Raw genomic sequence first — 18,220 nt, forward strand, 5'->3', positions numbered from 1 at the left:
CAGACTTGATATGTCCACAACTAATTAGATTTTCCTTCAAAATAAAGCTCCTAACATAGAAAAAACGCACCTGCCTCAACAGCACAGAAAATAAAGCAGCTATACGAAATGCGTGTTTTGGAGTTTTAACTCTTTTAGATTTGTGACCCTGTTGCAAGTCATGTTGTAATCAGGGATATGTGGTAAGGTGTTTTACGCATCAGCAGGTCAGGGTGTCAGCAGTGGCACTTTCTGGAAATGAAACACTTTGTTCCCATTCTTGCTGTTGCAAAAATCCCCCCGTTTTGTTCCCACATTGTGTCTAATGTGAAAAAAAAAACCAAACCAAAAAAAAAAAAAAAGTTGATAATGTTGTCATTTTTGTGATTTTGTGGACATGGACAAGACCGTGGGATCAAACATCAGTGAGCGTGCAGAGAAAAAATGTCAGTAATGACAGGGGCCCGAGCTGATAGAAGTGCCTCGCTGTCTCATACCTCCTCCTTTCCATCTTAAAGTGAAGTTAATGCGCATCCAAACACAAAAGAGTCTCCCCCCGCCTCCCCTTTGTCTCCATAAATCACTTCATTCAGCTTCTGAGAGCTAAAGATGCACAATTATCAACATAGCAGGATGTTGCATCAGTGCTGCAGGCCCTGCAGCTGTCACATACCTGGAAGTAAACAGAGACATAAAGGCTCCACACCGCTAAAAAATGACAGTAATGTCTTGTCGTCAGCCTCCATTCAGGAAGCGTGAAGGTCCCCTAACAAGAACGGCCTGTTTTTAGTTTCTGGTTATTTTGGCAAACACTGTTTGGGTCAACAGTTTGTGTTGTGTTACACTTTGTCATGAGCGGTTTCATGATGGGATTATTACTTTTCTTTCTATTGTATGACTCACACCAACCGTATCACTGCGCTTGCTGCAGCTCAGTGGCGCTAACGTGACAGATCAATGGAGGATGACGCCAGTGTTTACATCCTGCCCAGTCTATGAGTAGATGCACGCTTCCTTCTGTGTTGTGATATGGTTGGCAAGTGTTGCATGGCAGAAAGAAAACCTGCTCACAACAAAGTGAGTTTATTGATTTTATTTTTTGGTGGTTTGAGCACCAAACTGGTTCGTTATGTTCAAGAAAAGGCAGACATCTCTACAGCCGATATCTCCAAAACCGTTTAACTCACACCAAAACAATCTAGAGTGATTCATCACACTACAGGCCAGAGGAAAAATATGGATTTATCATTTTGGGGTGAACTGTTCCTTTAATAAAGACAGAAAAAAATCACTAGCATTAAGCAAAAGTAAATAATGTTTTGGTATTTTCTTGAGCTGTTATAGTTTAATTTCTTCTCTTGCTTTTGGAATAAAAAAATCTATATATATTTGTGAATAAATTAATGAAGAAGTCAGGATTTATTGTTTAAATGTCCAAATTCCTCTACAAACATGAAAGAATCAAGAAATTATGGCAATTTATTTGTCATTTTGCAACACAGTATCATGCCACAAATATAAAACACAGAATATGTATGCAAATATTTTAATATAGAATAGATTAATATGAAATGACAATATACTGTTTGCACAACAAAGAATAGACTAACCAAAAATTTGAATATTTATGCTACAATGAACTTTTATATTTTGTTGATTTTGGAGGCCCCCATGGACAAAACTGTTTCTATCATAATAACCACAAAATATAACATCAAAAATAAAATAATGCTGCTTCTTTTTAACTGGCTAACGTACTGCTCACTTTAACTTTGTCTGGGAAAATGTAAACATGCAAACATCTTCTCTTGTTGACTTAAAGAAATCATACGGAGGCATCTGTAATGAAATGAGACTGTTACATAACCAGATAAAATCTCACTTAATGAGAAAAGATCAGTTGATTCCACTGAATTCCTGAATGTTTTTTTAAGTGCTGCAGCAAAATTATTTTAAAATATCTGATTAACAATAAACATTAATCCAAAAAGGCCAGAAACTAGTAAAAACTAACATGAGTAGTCTGCTAATGAGTGACACTGGTATTATTTGCAACACAGTACAAAACCAGTTCCTACAGTTCTTTAGAAAGTCCGACAGTTGGATACCAGGTTTGTTGTGCCAACTGCTTGATAACTGAATCTCCCCTCACAAACATGTCAGACTTTGTGTTTCTTTGAACAAAACATGTCAACAATGATGTGAAACTTGGCGCAGATATGAATCTTCTTGGGAACCCGAGGCTCAGCCCCCTTCTATGGAAATACTCGACCGACATCTGGATTCTTTGTTCACCTTGTTCCAGTGAAGAGGAAATATTTGCTCTGCAGCGGGAAGCTTGTTGTCTTCATTCCTCCACCTGCTGAGGTCAGAGTGGGTAAATATCGTATTCATCTTCTCATCGACGTATTTGTGAAGTTATACTGCAGACTGGAGGTGATTCCAGCAAATCATAAACCTGTAATCCCTTTAAAGTGACTAACCATGCTTGGAATTTAGTTTATGTTGGGAGTGTGCATCTGTTTTTCTATAAGATAACACTTTTTATGAGTTTCACCCTGATGTCCTCGCTTCAATTTGAGGATAAAGGCTTTGAAATGGACCATCCTGTTTTCAAGGAGGTCCTCAGACACAAAAATATGGAACTTAACAGACATTAAAACAAAAGATAATCATTAAGAACACGCACACAGATTTGAGGTATAAACTCAATGTCAAAATACTCCATTACAAGTCAAAGTCCTACATAAAACAAAAGTATTATTGAAAAAATGTACTTCAAATGTAAAAGTACTATTCTGCTTTTCTGCTATATAATAATATAATTAATTTAACATGCATTCTCTGGTTGAAGTGAGTAGTTTCCCGCCACCACCTCCTCCTCCCCAGACCTGAGGAAGCTCAGGCTAGACGTGTGCAGTATCATCAACAGACAATAAGCTGTTAACAACTTTGAGTTGTCTGTCAATGTTAAGTTAAGCCGGTTATCCTGAAAACAAAACTCCACTGCAAATAAAAATGCACAATCTGAAGCTTGAGTTCAGTCACTGCCTGCCGGACTCCATTAACATTTTGATCAATTTAACCATTAACACCTACTCCTAAAAGTTGTTATGACTAATTAATTTGAGCTCTGATTAACATGAAACAAGCGAACAAAAAGTTACTCCAGCCTGGAATAGAAATTTCAAAGGAGGACAGGGCAGCTGGAGTGTTGTTGTCAAAGTGTTTCAACTTGGCAACTTGATTTTCTTGATCTCTAGGGTCATTTTATGATTTATTACGGTAAATATATTACAGATTTCTGATTTAACGTGACAAGTAATTTGTAACTACTGCTGGAGTAACTAAAATATTTCCCTCCCGAAGTGTTGTGGAGCATAAAGCAGCATAAATTGATGAACCACCAGCCTTATATTTTGAATTAACACCTGGCAACTGAATGTAGCTTTTTCCTTGACACAAATTGGTGCATGAATATTTTCCAAAATGCAGGAATATGTTGGTTTGTTATTCAGTTCAATAATCCTTTTTATCCTGATTTACGTTCATTATTAAACGACAGCTCTCAAATACAAACAGATCAAAATGTGCCCTTTAAGTTCACGTGCATGATTGCCGAGAGGCATTTAAAACAGTTTCAGTATTGAGCTCCAGATCTGAGTTGAGATAAGATCTTACTGATTAAAAACCTCTGAAGATGGATTAGCTTTCAATCATAGCTGAGCACCTGTCAATGATGATGTTTATTTTTTCATTTCCTTATCAACAGGTCGCTTCTTATCTTTATTCACATAACTGACTTTTTTAGTTCCTGCACAATGTTTTGTAAAAACTCCAGAAAGCCTGCTGCTACCACATTCCAACCCTTTATTTTTTTTTAATCTTTTAAACCAATTAAAACAGGGCTTTTTATCAATCTTAAGAGCAATCATCATGGGAAAAATTAAAACAGTTGCTGATTAATCTTCTCATAAACTAATTAACTAAATATTTATGGTTAATGGTTAAATTCACACAGGCTTTTGTACAGTTTTGTTGGCTACTGGATTGAAAGTATTTATTTTTGTTGTTAACACCACAGTAGTTTCTTTATTACATTCTTGAACTTCCTCTTCTACCAGAATGCTCAGTCGAGTGTCTGACTGCTGAGCTGTCACGTATATATCAGTCAAACTGTCCTCTATTGTGTTGGTGTTGACAGGATTTACGACCATTACTGAGACTTATTTTGACAAACCTTGTAATTAAAATGACAACTACATGTTTTGTTTTATTACACCTCATTCTTCCTCATGTTAAAGGAATATTTATGACGTTAATGCTGTTTTGTTTGACAGGTGGGAACCACAGAATAAACAGTAAATCATCAGCATCTGTTAATTTAATGTTATGATGTTGTGTACATATGAACATTAAGTCAAAACAAATAAAGGTTGAATATTTGGCTCTGCCTTTTTTAAATATGCATTGATTACTCCAGCTGAAGTCGAAGCCGCATCCTAACACACTTACTAATAAACAGACACTAAAACAAGCAAAGATTTTACATCACTCCTCTTAATGTGCTTAATTACTTTGCTGCACATGCACAGTGTTACTAATCTAAATCAGATTTATACAATCACGAGGCTTGTTGCACTTAGCGAATGTCTTACCTGAATTCCTTCACAAGTTCATGCTGGTATGAGTCTTGTTTCCCTGTAACCCCTCTCACTCCAGCACCTGACAACAGATAGAAAACATCTGAGATGAGATTTTAAAATGAAATGATTCAACTTAACAAAACTGGTCAGAGCCACCAGCATGGTGACACGTAGTAGATCATTAAAAGAGAAATAAGACGGCAAGGAAATCTTAAAATGCCTTTACATGGAACACTGATGGAAAAAAGAGTGAATACTGAAAAGGTGCAAGGAAATTTTGATGTTATTTCATGTTTTGCAGACTGTTATTATTATTAGACTGTGGGCATCATACAGGGCTGGATGATATTCAGTATTCAGTAAAAAATATCAGTAAACCCACACATTTCATTCTCCTGTTAGTACAGAGTGTATATGTGCATTTCTTTGTGCAAATTCCCTGACAAAATTTGCAGTTAATCAAATTACTAAAAAACAAGTGACAGTGAACTTGGGGCGTTCAGAGTCCATAGGAATCTGGAGCACTGGGGCAGCTGCCTCACTGACGTGATATGACATCTATTGCAGAATTACACGCATAAATAAGAAATTACATTTATCTAAATGATGCCTAAATGCCTTTGTTTTTCTTTTAAGCAGGGTTACTATAAGGAGGCGACTGAAATGGGAAATTCAATAAATTCATTTTCATATTCCATGCCCCAGAGATTGGTTTATTCCTTTCCTCTCCAGATTTCTAATAGAAACAATTGGTGCATATTTAACATGTTAGAAAAGTATCTTATTAACCTTAAAATTGCAGTTATTCTACACATATTATTATCATAATATTAATATACAAGTATAAACATATGGGACCATTACAAAATAAGAAATTAAAGCAGAGCAGAAATTGTAGGCTCTTAGATTATTTTTTATAATAATTAAGTGCTAAGATAATGTCATTGTTATTTTGTTTACCTGGATAAGTAAACAAAATAATAACATTGTAAATAAGAATTTGTTCTTAATGACTTGCCTGGTTATATAAAAGTAAAATAAAAAGAAAAAAGAAATACAATTCTCTATATTATGTATTAAATAATTTTGACATGTTTCTGTCAAGAGGCATGATACCTTCAGCTGAGAGGTTTTTTAAAACAAATTGTTCATTTTAACAATAAAAATATTTCTACACAATTTATACATGCAAAAGTGCAAAGGGGCAACTGCAGGTGAGAGGGAAATAAATACATAAAACATAAATACACTTAAACTTTTTTTTAAATGAATGAATCTTAAAGATTTGTAATTGCATATTTACATACATACTTGACTGCCCATACAGTCTTTATGGCCTTTTTATTATAACAAGATTTAACAGGTTGTATGTACTATCCCAAATCTTTGTTTAAAATTTGTCTTGTGTTGCAAGATAATTCATGGTCATTACTGGCGTTTTTAATAAGGAACAAGTATTCCGTTGTATAGTATACTTTATATATATGGGCCTAAGCTGTGTCTGATGCTTAACTGAATAGATAACCTCTATAATGCATTAAAGCCAATCAATCCATCCAATCTGGCGCAATTATCAATAGTCATTACAAATTTATTACCGGCATAATCGCGGGCAGCCCCATCTTTTGGGGTCCTTAGTGTAAAATACGCGGAAGCGACAGGCGGAAGGAGCCTCGGCGGAAGCGGTTTGGTTTGTCAAGGGAGGAAAAAATTTGCAGAATTTGACACAAAGAGGTTAATCCCACCGAATAACACCGATCATCCCCCCTTTTCCTCGACACCGGCGTCCGCTGCGATGATCCTGTTAGAAATCAATAACCGCATCATAGAAGAGACGCTGTCGTTGAAGTTCGACGGCGCTTCCAACGGGTGAGAAATCATTGTTACACCTGGCTAACAATGCTAACGTCAGCTAGCTTCCCCTTTAGCGTCTGACTGAAGATGATGGCTGCACTTAATGAAGCAGAGACGGCTTCTAATGCAGCTGATAAGCGTTTGCAGCTTTGAGCAAAATAGCTAAATAGTCTTATTTTATTGACAAAATGATAATATATTCATTGAATTAGCTTACTGCTCCGCCGTGACTGGTTCGCCTGAAGCTGGGGTGTGTCTGCACGGTACGTGTAGTGCCAGAATTCGTAACCCCAATGAATTTTATCCCCCGTGGCGGCTCTCCCACTGTCTGTGCAAATGAAATAACAATGCATTTCATATTATTTTCCAATCACTGGCCTGATCATTATTAAATAAATCATTTTAAAATGCTTTACAGGGTTCAGTAGCATAAAAAGTTGCTAGCTGTGCGCTAAACAGCTGATGCTTGTTGCTAGCTTCTTGGTAATTGATGGTTGTACTGTAGGATATCCTGATGTCAAACCATAAACTAGCCATTTATTAAAGACATTTAACCCACATTAACCACCCTTAGTTGCAGTTTTCCGCACAACAGATCTGTCAAGATATTAAAAACTGCTCATATCCGCTGTCATCACCCCTCGTCATTACTCATCAACCACGGTGTAACAACACAGGGCTGATTATATTACATTAAAGCTGGGGTTTCCACCTCATAAAAGCCCATTTATTTGCTTACTATATCACCAGTTAGCGGCTACTCCTTGTTAGCTAACCATCGCCCCTGTTTCCAGCTTCCGCATTCCTGTAGTCAGGCTGAGTCAAGTCTGAACTCACAGCCAGTAGCAGCTCCCTGCAGCATGCAGAGTATGCAGCCTGGACAAGCTGCTGCAGCATCCACCTTAAAAGAATTCAGTGTAGTGGTTTGCTGGTTTAAGAAAGGATAACACATTCAAGGCGATTCTTTAAAGAAGAATCTCCATGTTTTTGGATAGAAAACCGTATTGTTGCAGTGGTATACCATGACATGAAAATGTACAGGTATCATGCCAGGTACATTCACTTATCTATTGTATTGATTCTGCTTTCTGAGATGTTTGTTGTTATTGATCCTACGCCGGGGAAATTCACTCAGCTCAAGGAGTGAAAGCACAGGTAGACAAAAGAATGATAGATAAATATAAAAAAATATTATATTAATAACCCTTCATGTATACAGATATATGCATATGGATAATAGTGCAGGATAACTGTACACATGCTGTAATACACACATGGTATGTAGCCTTATACTAAGAGAAAAAATAGTATGGCCTTGTAAAATGGATAACTGCACAGATACAGAGATTCGGTAGCACAGGATACAAGCAGCAAATTCACAGGATGGTTTGACATTATGGATAGATGTTATTGCACAGGATAATTGCATGTTAGAGATATGATGAATTTGCTGCATATATAAAATAAAATGTAAAAAACAAACAAAAACGTTAACATTAATATTTTGTACAACTACAGTTAAAGCATTTGTTCAGCCAAAACATGCTTCTGTTTTCATTAATTTAAGGATCATTGTGACTCCTAATAATTATGTAATACTGTATAACATTAAACTGTGATATTTTGTCAGACTGTTATCATACCATGAAAAACCAAACCCTAATTAATATTACCAAACAGAGACAGTCTTAGCTTGAAATCGGGGAATAAAAGACTTATGTTTTCATCAGATAATGTGGTGATGTTGTTATTTTTTGATGATGATTTTAAGTATGGCTGTAACCAATAATTAGACATTGGAGCTAGAGCTGTCAGCTGTTAAATTCACTCTTTGCTAATTGATTAATCACTTTAAATGTTCAAATTCTCTGATTTCAGCCTCTCAAATTTGAATATTTTCTAGTTTCTTTAATCTTCTATAACATTAAACTGAACATCCTTGGGTTAAGGACAAAACAAGACATTTGAGGATGTTGGCTTGGACTTTGGGAAACATCTTTCACCATTTTCTGACTTTTTATAGGCCAAACAGCAAATCAGTTAATTGGGAAAATGGCTGATGGATTAATCAACTGATAATTGTTTTTGTTACTCATTAATTTGCAGATCATTCTCTTGATGAACTACTGATTGTTTAATCTATAAAATGTCGGAAAATAGTTAAAAAATGCTTATCAAGCTTTCCTGCAGTCCAGGTTGATGCCTTCAAATTGCATGCTTTGTCGAGCCAACAGTGCAAAACCAAAACATACTAAATTTAATGTTACATATTATCAAGCAAAGGATCAAATCCTCACAATTCAGAAGCTTGAGAACAAGTGAATTATCAATTAATAATAACTAACTGATTGGTGATATCATTACTAAAATGTAAGGTTGTCAGAAGCATTGATATTCTGTTAAAAACAATATAATATCTTTTTTAATTATTGTGTCAAAAGTACGAAAACTTTTAGTTTAGTTTAGTCTTTATTGACCTGCTTGAAATTTGGCTTTTAGCAAAACCAGACACTGTTGTCTTTTTTCTGTATCAGCACTGTATGCAGGTTGTTAACAATAAAAAAAAACTAAAATAAAAATTATCTTGTGCTGTGTGCATAAGACTTTTTTTCCTTTTGCTGCAGGATTGAAATAGTTACAGAGTATCATTTTTTTAAATTAGTATTTGTCAGTGTTTTAAAATTCTGGCGTTGTGACAGCTCTCCTCCAGTGTGTCATTTTCTCTTCATAAGAGGAAGATTTTGGTCACATTCACTAATTTAAGTCAGACTGAGCCATACAGAGATATGTATTTATGCCTCATGCATCTTTTAACTTAATTTTCTCCTTGCAGAACCAAGCCAGAGGCTGTCGATGTGACGTTTGCAGGTGAGATTAAATGGCATCTTATCTAACGGCTTGCTGCACAGTAGATAGTTAATTTGAATGAATGTCCTTGTTTAGATCTGATTACACAGTTGCTTAATGATTTAGTTGTAGATATCAGTTTTTCGTCCTACAAATGATGCAGGAGGTGATACTGATTATTATCTGTGCTTGCTGCTCCTGCTGCCGTCATCACACCAGTTATTTTCCTGTTATGTAATTAACCTGTTGCACATGGTCAGTGCTGCCAGTAATCGCTGCTAGATGACTCAAAGTGTCACGTCTCATGTGTGAAATTGACTGAAATACTCTTAATGCATGAATTTGATTTACTAATTAAGATGGCGCATTTGTCCAAGTACAAAATGTGTCAGTGTGTCAAAGTTTGCCAGAAGTAAAGGGTCAGGTGGTCCCTCATTCATCACCTGCCGGGGCTTTAATGTTGTTCATCTCTGCCGCAGACTTCGATGGCGTCTTGTACCACATCTCCAACCCCAACGGGGACAAGACCAAAGTGATGGTCAGCATCTCCCTGAAGTTCTACAAGGAGCTGCAGGAGCATGGGGCTGACGAGGTATGACCTGAAAACACAAATGGAAAGTCTGGAAAATGTTTGTCTCTGTGTGCCCAGACAGAAACATGAGCCTCACCAACAGTGAATTTTGGCTGGTTTCATTTTCACATCTTTCAACATGTGTTAACATACTTTATATAAACATCTAACACAAACCAGAGTGTGTGCAAGTCCTGGAAAAACCTTAAGGTTTCCCAAATTATGGTACCATATAAGAACTGATTTTTTTTTTTTTTCTTAGGTGTTTAAACTTGGAGTAAAAGTCTTTTTAAAAAGTGGTGCTGATTTTCTGGCCCACTTTTCTAAAACAGGGTTTCTGCAGATCCTTAAGAAGTCTTGAAAATTGATTTTTACAAATTGGATTAACTTCAATTTCACTTTGAAATGTGTTTTTTGGGAAAATAGCTGTATTGATCACGCTCCAAACTCCAAAATGAAACCAATATGGAACCAATAACCACTCACGCCAACTTTGCCCGTGATTTTTTGTCAGTATCAATGTAAAATAGGTCTTAAATTGCGATTATAATGGCTTTAAAAAGGAAATTTAATGTGTTTAGACCCGCATAAATGCTGTTAACACAGTCATAGATAAGTCCATGACCTAAAGCAGTTTGCTTTCCGTGTGGTTTTGGTGTCAATTTGAGATGACAAATGTGTCAAAATAAAGCTGATTGAGGTTATGATTGCCGACTGCACACACACATCTCCACCACAAGAGCTCTGTTGCCATGTAAGGAAGAAAGCAGCGGCAGAGGCCTCTGCTAGAAACAGGAAGTGAGTTTGTGTGAGTCACCCCGGGCGAGGAAGTGCTGACTGCGAGCAGCAGCCACTGTGTGTGAATGTCTTGGCTGCGGTCCAGCCATTTCCCTCCTTGTTCCCTGAAAACTCAAGAGCAGAGGGATTAGTGAATGGTCCAGCAGTGTCACAGTCAGTGATTCAGCCCGTGAAAAGTCTATTTGGAGAGCGGTCGGAGGGAGGGAGCCGTATTGTGTTTAAGGGCTTGTTAATTCTCACACATCCTTATCTGTTTTTCCTTTGACATATTTGGCTTTGCTAAGATGCAGATTTAAATCAGGGAGCTAATAGTACACTACTGTCTTTTCTTCTCATGGGCTGGGTTTCACAAACAAGGATTCATTTTTAAACCAGAAGAAGTCATGATTTTTTTAAACTAATTTAAAATTAAGAAAGATAAAATTCAAACCTCTCTTAAAACCCTTGTAAGTTTTTACTGTAGACCTAGGTTAAAGTTTATTATGTTGCACCAGAACTAGAAACCGTAAGTTAAAACACAACCCAGCATTAATGTTAAACTTACAGATAAGTAGGTTTAACTTTTAAAATGTCTGCCTTTTTGCAATGGTTAAAGCAAAATATTTAAGTTCCTCAAAGAAAGTTAAGTTATGATGCATCTCTTCAGCCAGACTCAGTTGAGCCATTGAAAGTCTACCAGTTGCGAGCAAACAATGTAACATTTTGTTAATTTTAAATGTGTAGCAGACTGTAACATTTTAACTTTTTATTTAGCTAGTAAACAGTGTAACATTTTGTTTATATCTACCTAGCAAACAACAGTATAGCATTTTGACTTTTTTTATTTAGCAAACAAACAATGTAACATTTTGTTAAGGAAGTTGTTAAGTTCTGTCCCCCTCTTTTATACTGACTAGATCTTAACAGCCAACAAATGAATTATTTATATATTTTAATGGGGTTAGCAAGCATCTCTGTATTGTTTCAACACTATTTTTCAGTTTACATGGCACTAAACTTGGATTTACTAAACTGAGATTAGTTTTTAGTCGTGCAACAGAGCTTTGCTTAATTTTAAATCAGGATTTCCTCATGTTAAACCTAGTTTTGCGAAACTTTGATCGGAATTTACATCAAATTAACCCAGGCACCGTCTGTTCTCGCCATATTTGCATATCCTCGCTGAGTCCACCTCACTTCATTCCACACTGACAGGTATCCATTAGAGAGGAGGCCCCCCTCACACACCTCCTTCCTGGCTCATGTTGTACAGCAAGTTTGTTTGATTCTTTCTTTTTCAGCTTTTATTGGTGTTGACATTTCCTGCTTATTTCTTCTCTGTTCTTAAACGGCCTGCTCGGTCTCGTGGGGATTCCCACAGGCTATGAAAACCACTGAAGTGTTAATAATCTTGCAAATCAAACACTGGCTTTGAAAGTACCTGTTAGATATTGTTTAATTAAACAAAAGCACATAATCGTCAATCCTTCAACTCTTGGGACCATTTCTCTGTTCTGGCATCAAAGTAACAGCATCAGAGACTACTTTAAGAGCTTGGTCTTGCAAAATATACAGAATACATCAGATTTTTAATCATTTATTTAAGATTAATTACAGATTCTCTGCTGTGACCTATGTTTTTTTTCTGTTAAGTTCCTGTTTTTTTTGTCTTTGTGTTGTGTTTTTTTTGTGAAGTACTTCTTTTGAAAACTATTTAGAGAAGTGTGATGAAAATAATGGTTGTATTTTTAATTTCAGCTGCTCAAAAGGGTCTATGGGACTTTCCTGGTTTCAGCAGAGGCTGGTAAGTTACTGATCTTCTTTTTTTTTTTACTGACAACCCAAAGCTTCCTTTATTGCATGAGATATTGAAAACTTTGAAATCAGATCATTTTAAAGATGTCAAAACTAGACAGTCTCAACACAGCAGTCTCAAATGTCAGGGTTTTTATTTTTCCACATTTCTAAAGGAAATTTTGCTAATATTTATCGTTCTTTAAAAAGTTAACTGTAAAAGTAACAGTGGTAGCTGATTTTTGAGGATTTGCTCGCTGTAGATTTTTGTCGAATCAGTTTCTGATCGATTTCCTTCCAGGCTACAACGTGTCCCTCCTCTATGACTTGGACGCACTACCAGCCAATAAAGATGAGGTCATCCACCAGGCAGGGATGCTGAAGAGGAACTGCTTCGCCTCAGTGTTTGAAAAGTACTTCAAGTTCCAGGAAGAGGGCAAAGAGGGCGAGCAGAGGGCCGTGGTCCACTATAGAGACGATGAGTCCATGTACGTGGAGGGGGGGGGGGGGTTTGAAAACCTCACAGGATTTCGCCTTCATATTTGTGGTAATCCTCATGTCTCCGGAGGTCTCAAACCCTTGACATGTCTCCTGTCTTCTCAGGTATGTGGAGGCCAAGAAAGACAGAGTGACAGTGGTTTTCAGCACAGTGTTCAAAGACGACGATGACGTCATCATCGGCAAAGTCTTCATGCAGGTGTGTGAGGCCACATGTACATAAAAGTCCTTCATTTGTGTTTACTACTTGTATATTTTGAGGTTATATGAGACTGAAGCCTACTGAGAGACAACTGCTGTGTCCCAACAATAAAAAATGTTCAAATCATCCTTCTCGGGGTAATGCAGAGTCAGAGATATCAGGAAGTGACAAAATAGCTTCAAGTTACACTGAAATAAAATCTAGTTTCAGCTCTTATTTTGGTCGATTCAGCTAAAGTAAAAGTAGATGTAAAAAGGACCTATTCAGGATTCACTAGTTCCTGGTTTCACTTGTTCACAACTCGACTTTAACCTTAACAAAGTAAACAAACCGCTCTAAACTGGTGCTGTTCCCTCGCTTGTTGTGTGTGTAGGAGTTCAAAGAGGGTCGGCGAGCCAGCCACACAGCCCCCCAGGTGCTGTTCAGCCACAGGGAGCCCCCACTGGAGCTGAAGGACACCGACGCCGCCGTCGGGGACAACATCGGATACATCACCTTTGGTCAGTACCTGCTCTGGCTCGGACCTTCTTTGCCTGCGTTGCAGCTGAACCACTTGTGATTATTTAACTGATCCGTACGCGCTGTTTTGATCTTTCCAGTCCTGTTCCCTCGTCACACCAATGCCAATGCCAGAGACAACACCATCAACCTCATCCACACCTTCAGGGACTACCTGCACTACCACATAAAGTGCTCCAAGGTCAGTTCAACTGAAAATATATGCTTGATTTTCAACAAAAGGCTTGAGGTTGAGCTACATTTTGCAGGGTCCACCACGGCTACCTGAGTATTTAGAAGGCACCAGTTGGAGGAGCTGAAAGTCTGCTTTAATTACAGTCTACAGACGAGTCTTCCTCTGTAATGATACGTCTTTTTTGTGCCTGTCAGTACCTCCTCCACAATAGAAAGTCCGGACATAAATGAGATCAAACAAAGACCATAGCTGAGGACGACCTGCTCTGCCACTCTCTGTGATCATTCCGGTTTTTAAGGCAGTTTTTGGGCGTTTGTTTGCACATTAAACAGAATGAGACACCTTTCAAGTGTGTCCTCAAATGGACTCTTCTCGTCTGTAAACCCTAATCAATGCCATTTTTTGGATGACTGACATTTCAGAGGGATGCGTTGAGCTTTTGTGATATTTAGAGCTGGATGTTGGATGTGACAGCGGGGATTATACGTGGGTGACACGTCAGATGGATTTATGGATAGTTGTGGGTGGGTTCAGCTTGAGAAAGACACAGAACAACTGTTCTATTGTCCCTGTTGTTGACATGTTTATTCTTCACAAAAAATCAGTTTGAGTCATTTTTTAACAAAAAAATAGTCAAAATTCTCTGATTCCAGCTTCCAAAATGAGAATATTTTCTTGTTTCTTTACTTTTACATTTTATAGACCAAACAACTTACTGATTATTTGAGAGAATAATCAACAATGAAAATAATAATTGGTTGTTGTTGGGGGTTTTTTTCTCTGCAGGCCTACATTCACACACGTATGAGGGCCAAGACGTCAGACTTCCTCAAGGTGCTGAACCGCGCTCGACCCGACGCTGAGAAGAAGGAGATGAAGACCATCTCGTAAGTATTCGCTTCTCTCTTTTTCTAGTCGACTGCTGCCTTTCCTTTCTACACTATTGTTCAGATTCAGCGTCATCATGACTGATTTAAAGCATTTATGTTAGAAAAACAAGATAAAGACTGAAGTTTGTGCTGTAGTTAACTCTTTTTCCACATGATTCTGGGATCAAAAAGTTGTTTGTGGTGTTTTTTTTTTATGCCACCATGACTCAGTAGGCTTGACGTGTTTCTTTTTTCCTTAATCACAGTGTTTTAAGTCTCCTCTGTTTATTTCACTGTTCAGATCCTAAATTAAGACCTGTAGTAATGTTCATGAAGCATTGCCGTCCTCATTTAAGATCATTCATGAATAGTTTTTGCAGTTTAAAGCAAAATACAACCAGATTCATTCTTGAAAGACATAATACAGGGTTCTTATAATCATGTAAATTGCTTAATTATAGGGATAAGAAGATGTTTGAGTTTAAACATACTCCCTGAAAATGTTGTTTCAACTAGTTGTGGGAGAAAAAATGGATTTGCTTCAGTACCATGATTTTTTTCTGTTGATCCCTGACTCTGGAAATTAGCTAGATTAAATAATCATGCATATAAAGGATTTTGCACTTGCTTTTCTTTGATTTTAGTTTTTGATTTAGGTACCTTGAATGTGCTAGAAAAGGGGCTTTAATTTCACTTTTAAAAAGCTGTTCAAACCCTGACTAAATCTGTATTTTCTGAGATTATTTGTCTTCTGTCTCTGTGAGTTGACTGCAGTCTGCTGCGTTGTATCTTTTGTGTGTTTTTGAGGTGTGTGGCTGTGTTTGATCCCACTGTTTCTGCAGTGAGTCAGAAAGGAATTTTTACAGATCTCCGCTTCGCTAAAACCTCCAACAGCTGCACATAAGCTGTTTTTTCGCCTTTTAGCACTGACATATTTGGAAAATACAGCCTGCTGGAGCAAAGTGAGTCTTTGTTCTGTGGTTAACGTGTAACTGGAATAAAGAGAGAACCCCCATAGCCATTATCTTCAAGTGTATTTAAATGTTTCACATGAACCCTGGGTGTGGAAGCAAGGTACAAAAAACAGATTTCGTCAGCTAAGAAATTCTGAGGAATATAGAACCGAAATGTCAATCACATGTTGTTTTGTTTGTTTGACAAAGAGATGAAGATCAAAGCATACCACACATATTGCACTTATCAGTATCGCCAGCAAAGTAAATTGACAAGTATCTTCACATGAAAGGAATTTCATGGTAGCTCTCTGAGTGCCAAAACAACCAAACAAGAGGACCGGCATCGATTTAGTTTAGCAGTTTAAAGCTTTTGTTTTTAACTTTAAAGGAATAGTTGTTTGTCTTTGTTTTGTTGTCAAGAGTTAGATGAGAAGATTGATACCACCCTCATGTCTGTGCAGTAAATATGAAGCTGGAGCCTGCAGCTGATTAGCTTAGCTTAGCATAAAGACTAGAGACAGGGGGAAATGGATTGCAAAATCACAACACCTGTACATTAAATCAGCTTGACACTATGAAGGCACAGCAGTTGCATCGCAAATGAATATCAGGTTAGATAATACAGTATTTGCTTGACTTTATGTGACTTGGTATAAGCCATGTCCACTTCTGGTCTTCTGTCTGGAATCAGATACAGATAATAACATGTCTGTGTACCTTCAGTTGACATATTTTTTTGTTGTCTTCTGGCATCTCACACCAGACATGGAGCAGGCGCCAAATTTTTTTCAGTTTTCCAAATCTGCCTTATCACAATTTAGAGAGGTGTCTAGAATTTCTAGGGTAGATAACTTAAAACTGTGGAACCCTAACCCTAACCCTAACCCTCTGAATTAGTGACCTTTAGATGTGCAGGTAGGCATTTTTTTCACCCATGAACAGAACCAGGCTAGCTGTTTTTACCTGTTTCTTCCCTTTGTGCTAAGCTAAGCTAAGTGCCTGCTGGCTGTAGCATCATATTTACTGCAAGGCGTGATGAATATTGCCCAAACTCTTCTTTTAAAAACAATTTTTAGATGTGGTTGAAGCAGTTTACAAACCTAACTTCCTCCTGAATTGTTTGAGATGTGTGCGGGTACCAGGAAAGACAATAACCAGTTTTATCTCCTTTGTGTGTCAGCTAACCCAATGTTGTTTTTTTTTGTTTTTTTTTTTTAGTGGAAAGACCTTCTCCCGCTGAGGCTGACCGTCACCAGATAAATTCAAACCCCCGTGGACACGCCCAAACGCGCTACACTGAGACTCAACGCCACATCGGACAGGACTCCAGGAAGCCTCTAAATAATGCCCCCGCCCAACCCTAATAAAAAAAAGAAAGAAACGTGTCCAGTTTGTTTTTTTGTTTTTTTTGAATGAATAATAATGTTGGCTCTACTTAGGGAAAGCCAAGGCTCAAGATAAATGGAAAAAAGGGCATTCCTTGCTTTGCATAGTTAAAGAGAATTATTAGTCCTATATAAATATATATATGAAAAAATTGAAATTTTTGATACGATATCTTTTACTCCATTTGGTACTCTTGCTTGCCTCTCAACCCTCACCATGCAGATATCCATGTGTTGGATGATTTCAATCCCCTCTTCCTTCCTTCCTCCTACCTGTGCTTTAATGTCGTCTGTATCATTGTCATTTAAAAAAATAAAATAAATCACTCTTACAAAAAAAAGCAGCTCTCTGTCGCGTGTACTCACTTTGTGTAGAACTTTTTCTTTTCTCAACTTCACCAATCCACGCAGAACACTTTTGTTGAACAGTTACTTGATATTTCTATTGACTCTTCTATCTCCTGTCACAGTTTTAAGAGACAAATGACATTTTCTCAGAAAAGAGATCACAAAAACTGACCTGTGTGGTGGGAATCCTCAACTCTGGGACCTTTTTCACAGCAGCCATATTGATATGAAACAGTAGGAGAACACAGGTGTTACCAATGATGCTAATTAAAGGCAGTTAGTGTAGCAGCCAACATGCACAGTAGCAGCACCCTGATAATTAATATTATTAGTAACACCTGTGTTTACTTCTTCATGTCAGAATGGCTGCATACATTTCCCAGCCATATTCAAGGAAAATATATCAGCAATTCCTCATATAGGAAATACTTATGTTTTATTTCATCCACTTGCCTTTAAAGCAGATCAAAGTGGATGCTCTGCCACATTGTGTTGTACTGTATGTACTGAAGGTTGCATTCAAATACCACACTTGAATAATCTGTTGTTTCTATCAGTCTGTTTTGTCTTTACTGCTTGCATGCGTTACATTTCACAGGGTTAGAGGGATTTATTGTGCAGCCGCCCCATGATAGATGGTAGCTAAATGGTTCTTGTGACAATAAATTTCGATTAATCAGTCGATCAAAAGAAATATTCTTTTATTTTTTTTTACTTTAAATTAGTTTACTTATTTATTTAGCCTTTATTACTTCTGTTTTGTTAGACACTGTTTTTTGCATTTACTCTTTATACACTTT

General features: G+C 37.3%; 1 protein-coding gene and 1 long non-coding RNA gene across 2 annotated transcripts; one reads left to right on the forward strand and one right to left on the reverse strand.

The window, feature by feature from the left end:
- Nucleotides 1-1,474: 1,474 nt before the first annotated feature.
- Nucleotides 1,475-7,722, reverse strand: LOC146304630 (uncharacterized). The gene is made up of 3 exons (XR_014769278.1): nt 6,697-7,722; nt 4,638-4,704; nt 1,475-2,341 (listed from the first exon to the last, which is right to left on the reverse strand). It is a non-coding gene; the product is annotated as an uncharacterized LOC146304630 (long non-coding RNA).
- arpc2 (actin related protein 2/3 complex, subunit 2) lies at nt 6,273-17,416 on the forward strand. Its single transcript, XM_084713620.1, has 10 exons — nt 6,273-6,494; nt 9,313-9,347; nt 9,806-9,918; nt 12,433-12,478; nt 12,770-12,956; nt 13,072-13,165; nt 13,542-13,668; nt 13,768-13,868; nt 14,649-14,749; nt 16,906-17,416. Exons 1-10 carry the CDS (start codon nt 6,421-6,423, stop codon nt 16,925-16,927), a joined length of 900 nt encoding a protein of 299 aa, XP_084569746.1. The 5' UTR covers nt 6,273-6,420; the 3' UTR covers nt 16,928-17,416.
- Nucleotides 17,417-18,220: the final 804 nt, after the last annotated feature.

This window comes from Lutjanus erythropterus, chromosome 24, assembly GCF_056507025.1.
Source record: "Lutjanus erythropterus isolate fLutEry1 chromosome 24, fLutEry1.hap2, whole genome shotgun sequence".
Classification (NCBI taxonomy): Eukaryota; Metazoa; Chordata; class Actinopteri; order Lutjaniformes; family Lutjanidae; genus Lutjanus; species Lutjanus erythropterus.